Source organism: Melanotaenia boesemani, chromosome 12 (genome assembly GCF_017639745.1).
Source record: "Melanotaenia boesemani isolate fMelBoe1 chromosome 12, fMelBoe1.pri, whole genome shotgun sequence".
Lineage (NCBI taxonomy): Eukaryota > Metazoa > Chordata > Actinopteri > Atheriniformes > Melanotaeniidae > Melanotaenia > Melanotaenia boesemani.
Window position 1 is genome coordinate 313,972 of NC_055693.1, and position 13,273 is coordinate 327,244.

General features: G+C 44.8%; 1 protein-coding gene across 1 annotated transcript in view; it reads left to right on the forward strand.

Annotated features, from left to right (window-relative positions):
* LOC121650714 (kinesin heavy chain-like) overlaps positions 1-13,273 on the forward strand; it is a 95,097-nt gene that overhangs the window by 46,123 nt on the left and 35,701 nt on the right. Inside the window, exons 13-16 of the mRNA XM_042002398.1 lie at positions 102-170; positions 502-708; positions 777-923; positions 1,009-1,197. Of these exons, the coding sequence (XP_041858332.1) occupies positions 102-170; positions 502-708; positions 777-923; positions 1,009-1,197 (612 nt within the window). The remainder of the gene's footprint in view (positions 1-101; positions 171-501; positions 709-776; positions 924-1,008; positions 1,198-13,273) is intronic.

Consider the following 13,273-nt stretch of genomic DNA (forward strand, 5'->3'; position numbering starts at 1 on the left):
GTCAATTGGAGCCGCCGAGGCTGCTGCATCTGTGTGTACAACACAAGATAATAAGAGTCCAACTTGCATGACGACATGTTTAAATGTGAAACTTTGTTCAGGACGATGAGATCAACCACCATAGTCAGACATCAGAGACGCTCAAACAGCAGTTGATGGACCAGGATGAGGTGAGTCTCACCTGTCCGCCCATCTCCTCGAACTTGTCCGCTACCTGTCCACTGCCTCTCTGCCACCCGTCTGCCATGTTTCCACTATCTGTCTGCCACGTGTCCGCCAACTTGTTCGCCATGTCTGCCACCTGTACGCCACCTGTCTGTTACCTGTCTGCCACGTCTGTTACTTCTCCACCACATGTCTGCCACATGTCTGCCACCTGTACACTACCTGTCTGCCAATTTGTCCACCACCTCTCTGCCAATTCTGCCACCTGTTCACCACATGTCCTCCAACTTGTCTGCCACCTGTCATCCTAACACTTGCCGACCTTTGGCTCTGCAGCTACTGGCATCTGGTCAACAGGACAATGAACGGCTGCAGGAGGAGCTGTCCAGGTTGCAGAGGGACAATGATTCTGCCAAAGAGGAGGTTAAGGAGGTGCTGCAGGCGTTGGAGGAACTTGCCGTCAACTACGACCACAAGAGTCAGGAGGTGGAAAACCAAAATCGCTGCAATGAACAGCTGAATGAGGAGCTTGCGCACAAAACAGTGAGTTTACATCCAGAAATACAATAAAATTATGTTTGTATGTTGGTAGATTTTGGTTCTGGTTCTAGGTGGTTCTGGAAGCATTTCAGAGGGAGATGTCCACTCTGCAGGAGCTCAGCTCCCATCATAAGAAGAGGTCTGCAGAGATCCTCAGTCTGTTGCTCAAAGACCTTGGTGAAATCGGCGGCGTTCTTGGGACCAGTGAGCTCAAAGCTGTGAGGCTGCAACTGTCCTTGGGTTTATTGTTGCTGTTTGCTGTCAGAATTCTGTCCTCCATGTTTCCTCCCTATCTGTCCACAGATGGCAGAGCTGAGCGGAGTGATGGAGGAGGAGTTCACAACAGCTCGCCTCTACATCAGTAAGATGAAGCCTGAAGTCAAATCTCTGGTGAACCGCAGCAAACAGCTGGAAGCCAACCTGATAGAGAACAGCAGTAGGGTGGAGGCCAACGAGAAGGAGCTCAGCACCTGTCAGCTGCTTGTCTCACAGGTAAGATTCACCTGGTGCCCATAGCTCAGGAGGAACAGCAGTCATCTACCAACCAAAAAGTTGGTGGATTGATTCTATGACCACCAAACACAGTTAAGACAACAAACAATTCAAAGACCAGAGGGGTATTGCACGAAACCAAGATAAGGGATTAAGCCGGGATATGTTGGTTATCCTGGCTGAATTTAGCCCTAAGTCGGTTGCATGAAAGCAGCTCAAACTAATCCCGGCCAAGTTACTGTGGTGATTTATCCGCTGCAGTTAGCCTGCTCCAGACCAGGCTAACTGCTCAGGCTAAGATTAATCCTAGCGAGTCACCTGCATGTCCAACGTCAATTCTGTGAGGAATTAATGTGTTTTACAGCATGTCCATGGTCTTCCTAAGTATGGCGCGTCATTTTAATCATCCAGTATTAAAATATTACATATACAGTCACTGTACATTTAATCGAAATCTGTTCGTAATCGCAACAGCCTTTTTATATGGATTCGAGTTGTAGTATTATTATTCTATTCTATTCTACAGTCATTTAGCAGACGCTTTTATCCAAAGCGACTTACATTTGAGAGTAAGAACAACACAAGCATGAATTCAAACAAGATGGGACGTCATAATTAAGTGTTAGTCAGACCGCTTTTGAGTCCAGTTGGACCCAGGTGCTGATGTGTAGTGCTAGTGCAGTGCATATAATTTTTTTTTTTTTTTTTTTTAGTTTTTTTTTTTTGTCATTTTATTTAAATACAGGATCATGATTTCATCACACAATATCAACTTGGTCATAAGTGCATGATTTCATCAGGCCAAGTGTTATATTGCTATGCTAATGAAGACTGCTCGTCAAATTGCTGTCAGAGGTTTTATAAATATGTGTTTTATTGCAGTAATTGAGATTACAAAACACAGCTGATGAGGTTTCAAAGGTGTTTTCAATTTAATCTGTGACGAGGACAATGTAGAATATATAGGTCCAACTCCCCTCCACCTGGTCCCTCTTCATAATGGCTTGCCCTTTTTCGGAGGATGTGCTGGACGAGGAAGCCCACATCCTCAGAAGAGCATTCAGACGTGAACGAGTCTTCAGGGACAGCTCACATCCCCTGGCCTTTGGAGATGACTATGTCATTGAGAGATACAGATTTTCGGTTACTGGATTTCCAGGTCCAGTTTTCTGAGTGTCCGGTGTTTAATCTCAAGATCCAGCTCCAGTCCTTGGAGCTTGCTCATTTTGAGTCAGCTTTTAACATCTGCCAGCTCTATCTCTCTCTCCAGGTGCCCTGAATAAAGCGTTCTGACAGTTTGTGAAGTCTGTAAAGGAAATGTCAATTAGCACAGCAGGATTTGTGCATAACGTAGATTTACTTTAGCCAATACTCACAATGTTACCAGGCCACTTAGGAGACTGTGCAGCATCCGGGTCCTGCTACACATTTTCTATTAGCACCACATCACTGACTTCATATCCTTCATGGAATAAATAAGCAGGCCAATCCCATAAAACTGACATGCCTCAAGCCTTCTGGACTCCACTGACACAGTCTCCTCATCTGCAGACGTGCATTCTGCAGCTGCAGATGTGCCTTCCCCCTGCCGTATACATGCAGCGAGAGGACTCGGATTAAGATTTCACAGAACATACCAAGCCTGTGATTTCGAGACACTGTACTAACTGGATCATCTTCTGGTGGCTCCAAAAGTGTAATTGTGTTCCCAGACACTGCAAGGTTATCCAAAGTCAGACACTATATTATATTTGATTGTGTTCCATGTGCAGTAGAATTGCAGTACTTTGTGTACCTTGTATGAAGTGGACAGTTTCTGTGGCTGGGACAGAGTCAGTTATTGTCCCTCCCTGGATCCCCTCCATCACTGGCCTCCCTTTATTTAAATGGAGGCCAGTTCCTCTGCTGGAGTCACATCCTGGCTTGGTGGGCCGCCCCCTGTGCCAGTTCTATAGGCCTTTTTTTAACTGCTACAATCATACAGACATTGAACATGTCAGCAGACACCTCATCTATTCACCTCATTTGTTCACGGTTATCTACTTTGGAGTCACTTACCAGCCTGTAAAATGTTCTTATATTTAATTTTTTCTTGCTGCCAGGTCCTTTTATGGCCAGACAGGTTTGTCCTTTATGAAGGACAGAAAGATAAAATAGATAAAAACGTTACATGAGGAAAATAGATTAAATGACACATTGTGGATAATTGTTTGCACCTAATCATACTCTACATTTCCTGAGTAACATGCACCTGCTTGTCACTCTTAAAGTATACAACAGTTAGTGGATTTGAAAAGTAACTCCTTTAATTGTAGCCTAATTATGACAGTTCCAGTGGAGCACTGTTTATTAATTGTACAGTTTTTGACCACTTACGCATTGAGCCGGTCGGCTATTGTCTGCCAGGCTCTCTCGCGTTCTTTACTTATGGCATTGGTTTTGCCTTTTTTCCTTATAATATCCTTAACTTCGTCAGAGAACTCCGTCAGGAGCTGTTGTTCAGCGGCCGTGACGTAGGACGCGCGACTTTTATCCATTTCCCCATCGGTGATTCTGTGAGCGATCGCGAGGTCTGCTTCAGTATGCCGTGCACACGCACTTATCCCAACTATCTTCACCTGGCTTAACCTAGCCGCACCTTCTCATCCTGGCTCAGCAAACGTGCAACCAATTAAGCCAGGATAGGCCGCGCAAGCTAGGTCAAGCTGGGCTTGCTTAATTATCCTGGATTTCTTTATTCTGGTTTCGTGCAATACCCCTCTGGTATACAAAGTCCGAAAAATATGTAAACACAGATGACGTCTCCCCATGAACACGAACATACGGCTCCTCTACTGAAAGCTCACATCTCACAGATTCCACAGCTGGAAGTTTCATCTCGCTATGACCAAGATTCCCCGAACCAGAGGCAGAAGAAGACCCGATTTATGCTTTATGTTTGTAAAAGTCAGAACAAATGTCTTACCTTTGCTATCTTGCCTAAATTAAAACATAATTTATTAAAAAAATAATAAAAAGTTTCTCATTGTCTTTTGGGAGCAGTTTCCCGTCCAAAAATCACGATGTTCTGTCCATCTGTATGAGTTTTAACAGACAAAGAGAAACGTCGGTTCTTCTTCTTTCTTAAGTTCCAGACAGAAAAAGTCTCTTTATTTTAATAAACCCGCTCTCCCCTGATTACATCAGATGCACCGCTGCAGCAGGGAAATGAGACAGGGATGCCATGTTTCTGTCATCAAAGCCAGCAGCCAAAGAGAAAAAAATAAAAAAAAACTAATGCGCGATTAAAGAATGAAGTGCGGCTCAAATCACTCTTATGATGAGGAGAAAGCAAGGACCAAGGTTTCCCTTGTCTGGACGTGGGTCACTGGGGCCCCCTCTGGAGCCAGGCCTGGAGGTGGGGCACGGAGACTAGCGCTTGGTGGCCGGGCCTTTGCCCATGGGGCCCGGTCAGGCTCAGCCCGAAAAGGTGACATGGGCCTCCCCTCCCATAGGCTCACCACCTGCATGAGGGGCCACAGGGGTCGGGTGCAGTGTGAGTTGGGCAGCTGCCAGAGGCGGGGACCCTGGCGGTCTGATCCTTGGCTGCAGAAGCTAGCTCTAGGGACGTGGAATGTCACCCCTCTGGCGGGGAAGGAGCCTGAGCTGGTGCGCGTGGTTGAACGGTTCGGGCTAGATATAGTTGGACTCACCTCAACGCATGGTGTGGGCTCTGTAACCACTGTTCTTGAGAGGAGCTGGACCCTCTTCCATTCTGGAGTTGCTCCCGGTGAGAGGCGCCGAGCAGGTGTGGGCATGCTCATTGCCCCTCGACTTGGTGCCTGTAGGTTGGGGTTTTACCCGGTGGACGAAAGTGTAGCCTCCTTCTGCCGTCGTGTGGGCAGACGGGTCCTGACTGTTGTTTGTGCTTATGCACCAAGCAGCAGTTCTGGGTACCCACCCTTTTTGGAGTCCTTGGAGGGAGTGTTGGAGAGCACTCCTTACGGGGACTCCCTCTTTCTGCTAGGGGACTTCAATGCTCACGTGGGCAATGACAGTGAGACCTGCAGGGGCGTGATTGGGAGGAACGCCCCCCTAATCTAAATCCGAGTGGTGTGTTGTTGCTGTACTTCTGTTCTCTTCATGGACTGTCCATAATGAACACCTTGTTCAGACATAAGAGTGCCCACATGTGCACTTGGCACCAGGACGCTCTAGGCCGCAGTTAGATTGATCGACTTTGTAATCGTGTTGTCGGACTTACGTTCGCATGTTCTGGACACTAGGGTGAAGAGAGGGGCGGAGCTGTTAACTGATCACCACCTGGTGGTGAGTTGGCTTAGATGGTGGGGGAGGACGCCGGTCAGGCCTTGCAGACCCAAGTGTGTTGTGAGGGTGTGCTGGGAACGTCTGGCAGAGTCCTCTGTCAGAAAGAGTTTCAACTTCTGGCAGAGCTTCAACCATGTCCTGGGTGAACCGGAGGACATTGAGTCCGAATGGGCTGTGTTCCGTGCCTCTATTGTCGAGGCGGCCAGCCGCAGCTGTGGCTGTAAGGTTGTCGGTGCCTGTCGTGGCGGTAACCCCCGAACTCGTTGGTGGACACCAGCAGTAAGGGATGCCGTCAAGCTGAAGGAGTCCTATCGGGCCTTTTTGGCCTGTGATACTCCAGAGGAAGCTGATGTGTATCGGTGGGCTAAGCAGAGCGCAGCTTCGGCAGTTGCTAAGGCAAAAACTCTGGCATGGGAGGAGTTTGGGGAGGCCATGGAGAATGACTTCCGGACGGCTTTGAGGAGATTCTGATCCACCATCTGGCGGCTCAGGAGGGGGACCGGAGGGTGTGCTCCTACTACAGGGGGATCACACACCTCAGCCTCCCCAGCAAGATCTATTCAGGGGTGCTTGAGAGGAGGGTCCGTTGAATAGTCCAACCTTGGATTGAGGAGGAGCAGTGTGGTTTTCGTCCCGGTCTTGGAACAGTGGACCAGCTCGACACCCTCTTCAGGGTCTTTGAGGGGGCATGGGAGTTTGCCCAACTGGTTCTGTTGGCTTCATCGGGCCGTGATCTTCAGCTCTCACTGGAGCGATTACCAGCTGAGTGTGAAGCGGCTGAGATGAATATCTTCACCTCCAAGTCCGAGACCATGGTCCTCAACCGGAAAAGGGTGGAGTGCTTCTCCAGGTTGGGAATGGGGTCCTGCCCCAAGTGGAGGCGTTCACGTATCTCGGGGTCTTGTTCATGAGTGAGGGAAGGATGGAGCGGGTGATTGACAGGCGGATCGGTGAGGCATCTGCAGTGATGCGGACTCTGCATCGGTCTGTCGTGGCAAAGAAGGAACTGAGCCAAAATACAAAGCTCTTGAGTTACTGGTCGATCTACGTTCCCACCCTCACCTATGGTCACGAGCTGTGGGTAGTTACCAAAAGAACAAGATCACAAATACAAGCGGCCGAAATGAGTTTTCTCCACAGGGTGGCCGGGTTCTGCCTTAGAGATAGGGTGAGAAGCTCAGTGATCTGGGAGGGGCACAGAGTAGAGTCGCTGCTCCTCCACATCGAGAGGAGCCAGATGAGGAGTCTCCGGCATCTGGTTAGGATGCCTCCTGGATGCCTCCCTGGTGAAGTGTTCCAGGCACGTCCCACAGGAAAGAGGCCCCGAGGAACACCCAGGACACGCTGGATGGACCACATCACTCAGCTGGCCTGCGAACGCCTCGGGATCCCGCCGGATGAGCTGGTGGAGAGCGAAATCTAGGTTTACCTGCTTAGGCAGCTACACCCGCAACCCGACTCTGGATAAGCGGCAGAAAATGGATGGATGGATGGATAAAGAATTTAACGTTGTTAATTAAGTGTTGCGTCAACAAGTGATTAACGTATTAACATGTCCAGCACTAATTACAGTCTCACCAGGAGACCGAGGGCCGGTACAGGCTCTTGGTACATGCATTGAGGAGATTAATGACTGGATGTACCTGAACTTTCTCCAGTTGAACAAAAACTAAACTAAGATGATTGTCTTTGGGGCCAAAGAGAAACAATTAAAGGTCATGACAGGGCTTTAGTCTATACACCTAAAAGCCACCAGCCAGAATGCTGTAACTCAAGACTTGGCATGATCAACATGGTACGCTACTGAAAACAAACAAATGCACTAAGCTAACAGAGAGGGAAAAAAATTGATATTCCAAACCACACCATCCTGGTCACTCTGTATCACATTGAAGATCTCACCAGCCTGATGGATTTCATCGAAGAAAGCTTCCAGCAGATCGTAATGGGCGAGTCCAACAACACTGCGGCAATGGCCTCCAAAACCGGTTCCAGTTCCAAAAGAGTTCGCTCGACTGAATTCCCTGAAGTGACCAATCCAGTTTCTCCAACCGGCAGCGACACGACGGATATCTTTATCTGCATCAATGGGAAACTATCCGGTCTCGATGCCTGACTCTCCCTGCTGGAAGTTCTTCACTGTGAGTTTCAATCTTCAAAGGAAAGTTTGGGATATAGCCAAAAGCAGGTGGAAGCTCTTGCTATGGAGAACAAAGCCCTCAGAGATTTGGTGGAAAGCCTTACCGAAGGAGTAAGCCGACTATCAGAGGAAAATAAAAAAAATTAGTTATTCTTAGATCTACAGGTTCGTCGCATGAGAGATAACTTAATTATTTCAGGGATTGCTGAGCAGGTGGAGGAAGGTACAGAGGCAGCTGTTAAAACATTTATCAGAACCAGCCTGAAACTTCCAGAGGAAAAGGTGAAAGCCATCTCCTTTCATCGAGTTCATCGCATAGGAAAAAAACCGGATAGACCCAGGCCGATAGTTGCTAAATTAGTTCTCCACACAGAAAAAGAGGAGGTGAAGCGTTGCGGCAGACATCTTCGTGGGACTGACCTTAGCAGAAGCGATCAGTTTCCCAGAGAAATCCTGGAGCGTCGCAACATCTTGTTCCCCATCAGGAGGAAATTCCTGGACGGAGGAGCCCGCGCTGTCATCTCGGTGCTCAAACTTTACGTCAATGGACAGCTACATCATGACCATAACACCACTCCCTGCTCTACTGACCTCACATATGTATTCACACTCTGCACTTTTACAGGTGATAGAAATGCTGATCAGACTCACTGGACTTTAGTCACAGAGTTTGTTTGTTCACATTAGACAACAATACTGCCAGTCTCTTATGTTCACAAAAATGGACTTATTTTTTATGGGTTCATTGTCTTTTTTTCAACCCCCTCCCCCCCTTTTTTGTCATTTTCCTCCCACTTTATTCTTCTTTTTCTCTCTCTTTCCACTCTTTTTTGTTTTACTTTTTTCTAGCTGCCACCTCACAAGAAAGAAAGAAAACTCAAAAATATTAGAATTAGAACTAAGAAATAAATCATTAGTGGACTCTGGTCTATATCAATTGAACCAACAATTAACCAGATAAGGAAGGCTAGATTTGAATTAAATAATTAACAAGAGAACAGAATTTCTGGTGCAAAGATTACGCTTGGAGACATTTGAACATAGTAATAAATCTGGAAGATTTCTAGCTAATCAGTTAAAAATAAATAAAGAAAAATCTACCATATCAGCTGTTAAAGATTCAATAGGTAATATTACGCATGAGCCAGACACAGTAAACAACATCTTTAGAGATTTCTATAAAACTCTGTATACATTACACTTAGATCCATCAGACAATGATATCCATCATTTTCTTAACAATATAGATCTTCCAGGTTTACAGCAGGAACAAGTCACAGTCTTAGACTCCCCCCTCACAGTGGAGGAGCTACATGAAGCCTTTAAACATATGCCCTGTAAAAAAAAAAAAAAGCCCCAGGTCCTGATGGCTTCCCAGCAGAGTTCTATAAAGAATTCTGGTCAACACTGGCCCCGACATTCTTCAAAATGGTGACACAAATAAAGGAAAATGGTTACTTACCCCCAAACATAAACTCTGCCACCATTACTGTACTATTAAAACCAGGTAAAGACCCCACAATACCATCTAGCTACAGACCCATATCACTGATAAACGCGGACCTTAAAATAATCTGCAAAGCATTAGCTGGAAGGTTAGAGAAAGTAACTCCTCTCATTATACACCCTGATCAAACAGGCTTTATAAAGGTTAGATATTCCTCTGTTAACATGCGGAGACTAATTAATATAATAGATTATTCTATCATCAATAACCTGGAAACAATAATAGTTTCTTTAGATGCAGAGAAAGCTTTTGATCGTGGTAACTGGAAATATTTACTAGCTACCTTAAACAGATTCGGCTTTGGACCATCTTTCATTAACTGGATTAAGATCTTATACAGTTCTCCTAATGCGAGTGTCAGAACAAATGATCAAACCTCTCCAAGTTTTCATTCACAAAGGGGTACCAGACAAAGTTGTCCACTATCTCCCTCACTTTTTGCTATATTTATTGAACCACTAGCCACTGCAATTAGAGAAAATCAAGCTATTAAAGGCATTCAGTCCAAAAATATATTTCATAAAATAAGTCTTTATGCTGATGATGTTTTACTATTCCTCCAGAACTCACAAACCTCTTTATCTGAAACAATCTCACTAATAAATAAATTCTCATCACTCTCAGATTACTCCATTAACTGGTCTAAGAGCACAGTTCTACCCATCAACTGTAGCTTTCACAATCTACCCAGCATCACCTTAAAATCAGGTAACAGTAGATACCTGGATGTAAATATTCCCTCCAGGCTCTCAGAACTAACCAAATTTAATCACATTCACCTTCTTAAGACTATAGAGATTATTAACAATTTGGAAATTTCTACATTTCCTTTTTTCAGCTTAAGTATACAAATTGCTTGAAAAGTGTCAACATCAGCACTTTTCTGACAGCCTGGTGGGAATTACTTAAAAAAAAGAACTCCTCAATAATACCATGTAAACTCACATCCCATCTGGAAAAATCCTGATATTCTTCTAAACAAAAATATGTTAAATTTTAAAGAATGGATTAGCAAAGGAATTAAATACTTCGAACATACTATCCATAACAGAAGCATTTGATCTTTTAATACACTCTCATCACAATATGGGATTAACAGCAACAAATTGTTCTATCAAAACCATAATACACACAAATTTCCCCCTTCACCAAGCAGATCTAGAACTTCCTCCAATGGTAGCAGATTTTATGGACCTCTGTACCCCAAAGTTACTTAAAAAAATATACAGATTGATGTTAAAAAAAAAGATCATTCAAATTCCCTACCTACTTCAAAATGGGAGAAAGATTTATCCATCAATCCTATTCAACCATTTTGGCTACAAATATGTCTTAATGCCTTTAATATGACAGACAGCCCAAATTTACAGCTCATAGAATACAAGTTCTTCATAGAACACATTACACAGGACAAAAGATGTTCAAGATGGGTCTTAATCACCCAGATATCTGTACATGGTGCACAGGTAACACAGCAGATGATTACCTACATGCTTTATGGCTCTGTGCACCTGTCCAAAAGTTGTGGAACAAGGTTTGTGAGGATTTATCAACATGGGTTAGATGTAACATTCCTGCATGTCCTAAACTTTGTTTACTGGGTGACCTAAGTGACATCAATATAGACACTAACAAAGCACATATGGTCCTCGTGGCCTTATGTATCGCAAAGAAAACTATTTTAGTGAACTGGAAGTCTAAAAACAATCTAAATATTAATTAAAGCTGCAAGCAGGGATGAAGGCCCTCGCACCTCTGGCACCGCTCCGGCCTATTGCACCGCCCCATCAGCCAGCAACCTCCCTCCCCCAGCATGCTCGCTCTTGCTCTCAGCCGTATGCTTACTCCTCCTCAGGTTTTCTGCCTTGGGTCGTCATTGTCTCCCTCTGAGGATCACCTGGTACATCAAGGGGCCCAATAATGATATCAGAAGGTTTCATGACCATGTGGAAGTAATTTTAATGCATATGATAATCAATCATATTTACTCATATAACAATCATAAGTGGAATCATTCTTGTATTCATATGATACATTTATTCCTTTATTATCCTCAATTACATTTTATGTGTATTTTCCTTTTTAAAGAACATTGAAGTTATTATTTTCCTGTTGTGTTCTTGTGTGAGATCAGGCTGACCACTTTCCTTCCAGACTCGTGATATGGGGAAAGGTTGAGACTGACGGGGCAGCGGCTAGATATGAACAGTTGTTTAGAAAATATCAGCCTGTTTGGGCGAGACAATAAGGGAACGGCGCCTCACAGTCTTTCCTTCCTTTTATCAGTTCAGAGACTGTCCTTCAGCTTTGATCAGGTTGAATAAAACTGATTCCTAAAATGTAACAAATCAGAGTCCTCTTGTCTGCCCCTGGAGTTAACAAGACAGCTCTTGCAAATTTCCAAGTATGGTCTGTATTTTTGTTATACTTCTCCTGTAATAAACCTCATATACTCATACTCATTCCTTGGAAATTGCATCATACATGATCATTTTGGTTCAGATATGTTGTTTAATGTGTAAGTTATCTCAATTTTGTCTCTCAGTAAGATATCAAACTTTGGGGCCACGCCCCCGCCTTGGCCTTTCTCCTTTGAGAAATTTTTTGATAACTTTTGATCACATATGTTTCTGGAAGCTTCAGAGTAATTCTGAGGTAAATACGATAAAAGCTTTCGGAGGATTTTGTTCGAATGCAATGCAAAGAAACGGGCAAAAATGACATGTTTTTCCAAAATGGCCAACTTCCTGTTGAAATTAGCCTATAGGTCCAATAGGCAATTTTGTACATCCTGGCATGGTAAATCAATATGGTGAATTTCATGCATATTGGTTCATGTAGTGGCCATATTACAACTTTTCCAGCATATGTCAATTTGGCTCAGTTCCACATCTGACTATGATCCTTCCTGCTGAGTTTGGTGGAGATCAATGGGACAGTAGGTGAGTAACAAGTACTTCCTGTTTGATGGTGTCGGACCAGCCATGGTTATGTTTGGCGAAGGAACTTGAGATTTTTATTGTGGTGTCATGAAAGGGTTTAACCTGTTGTGAAGCACTTTCAAGTGTCTGGAGTTCATGCCTGAGGAGAAGGACCTCGGCATCTGAAAAAAAGCATTTCCTGTTGAAGTGGTCATATGGGTCTACCCTGGGGTCTGGGGGCTGCCTCCTTCTGGCCTGGGAGACCCTGCCTGGGCCTCGGGGGGGGCTTGGTGCCGCTGGGCATTCTATCGGGGTCGGGCTGATCCGATGCCGGGCAGGTACCCTTGGAATTATGATATGTCCATAGGGATGAAAGGAGGGAAGTTTTCCAACTGTTACCATCAACTGACAAGTTACCAGGTTTTTCCTTTCACAACATTTATATCTACCTCATACACAACCTATCTTCGTACACAGGTGAAAGTCTGAAAGCTTTCAAAAGCATGGATGCTTATCGATATTTCATGGAAGGCTGCGACCCGTAAATATGGCATCTCAAAGGCAAGAATATCTTTTTGCTGAAAGGAAAGCTAAGTCGTGTTCTAGTGATCGACTTTATGTAAACAATGGCTAATGCTATGTAGCCACAATATAAATCTACCGAATTATAGAGCAAGACTGATGAGCGATGTAAGAGTGATGTTAAGGTCCTAAATAAACTATTTTATAATTACAAACGGTGGGTGAACGAGCAGTGAAACTCACCTGATACAAAATGTACACGGCTACTTGCAGTCGGCATCCAGTTAGCCCTCCTGATTGCTGAAAGCTATCTCTGACTGCGTTTTTCTTCCTTTGGTAATCGATAAATAAATATACCACGGTCTCCTTTCTGTTTATCACGCCCAACTGCATTTTGACGGCATCTCTGATGACCTATGTGGTTCAGGTTCAAAGTGCAGGTACTCAGTATGGCAGCGACTAGCGTTCGAATGCAGTAGAACACGTCTGTGACGTCAGCTGACATGTGTGAATAAACAAGGATCCAGCTGGTCCTGGAAACCATGGTTGCCATTATCTACACAGCCTGGACCCTCCACACTTCATTTATCCCAAACATGGTGGTACAGGAGGGGCTGGGTGCCCTCCCTTCAGCCACTCTGGTGGGGGAGGATGAAGTGGGATGTTTCAGGGTGAAAA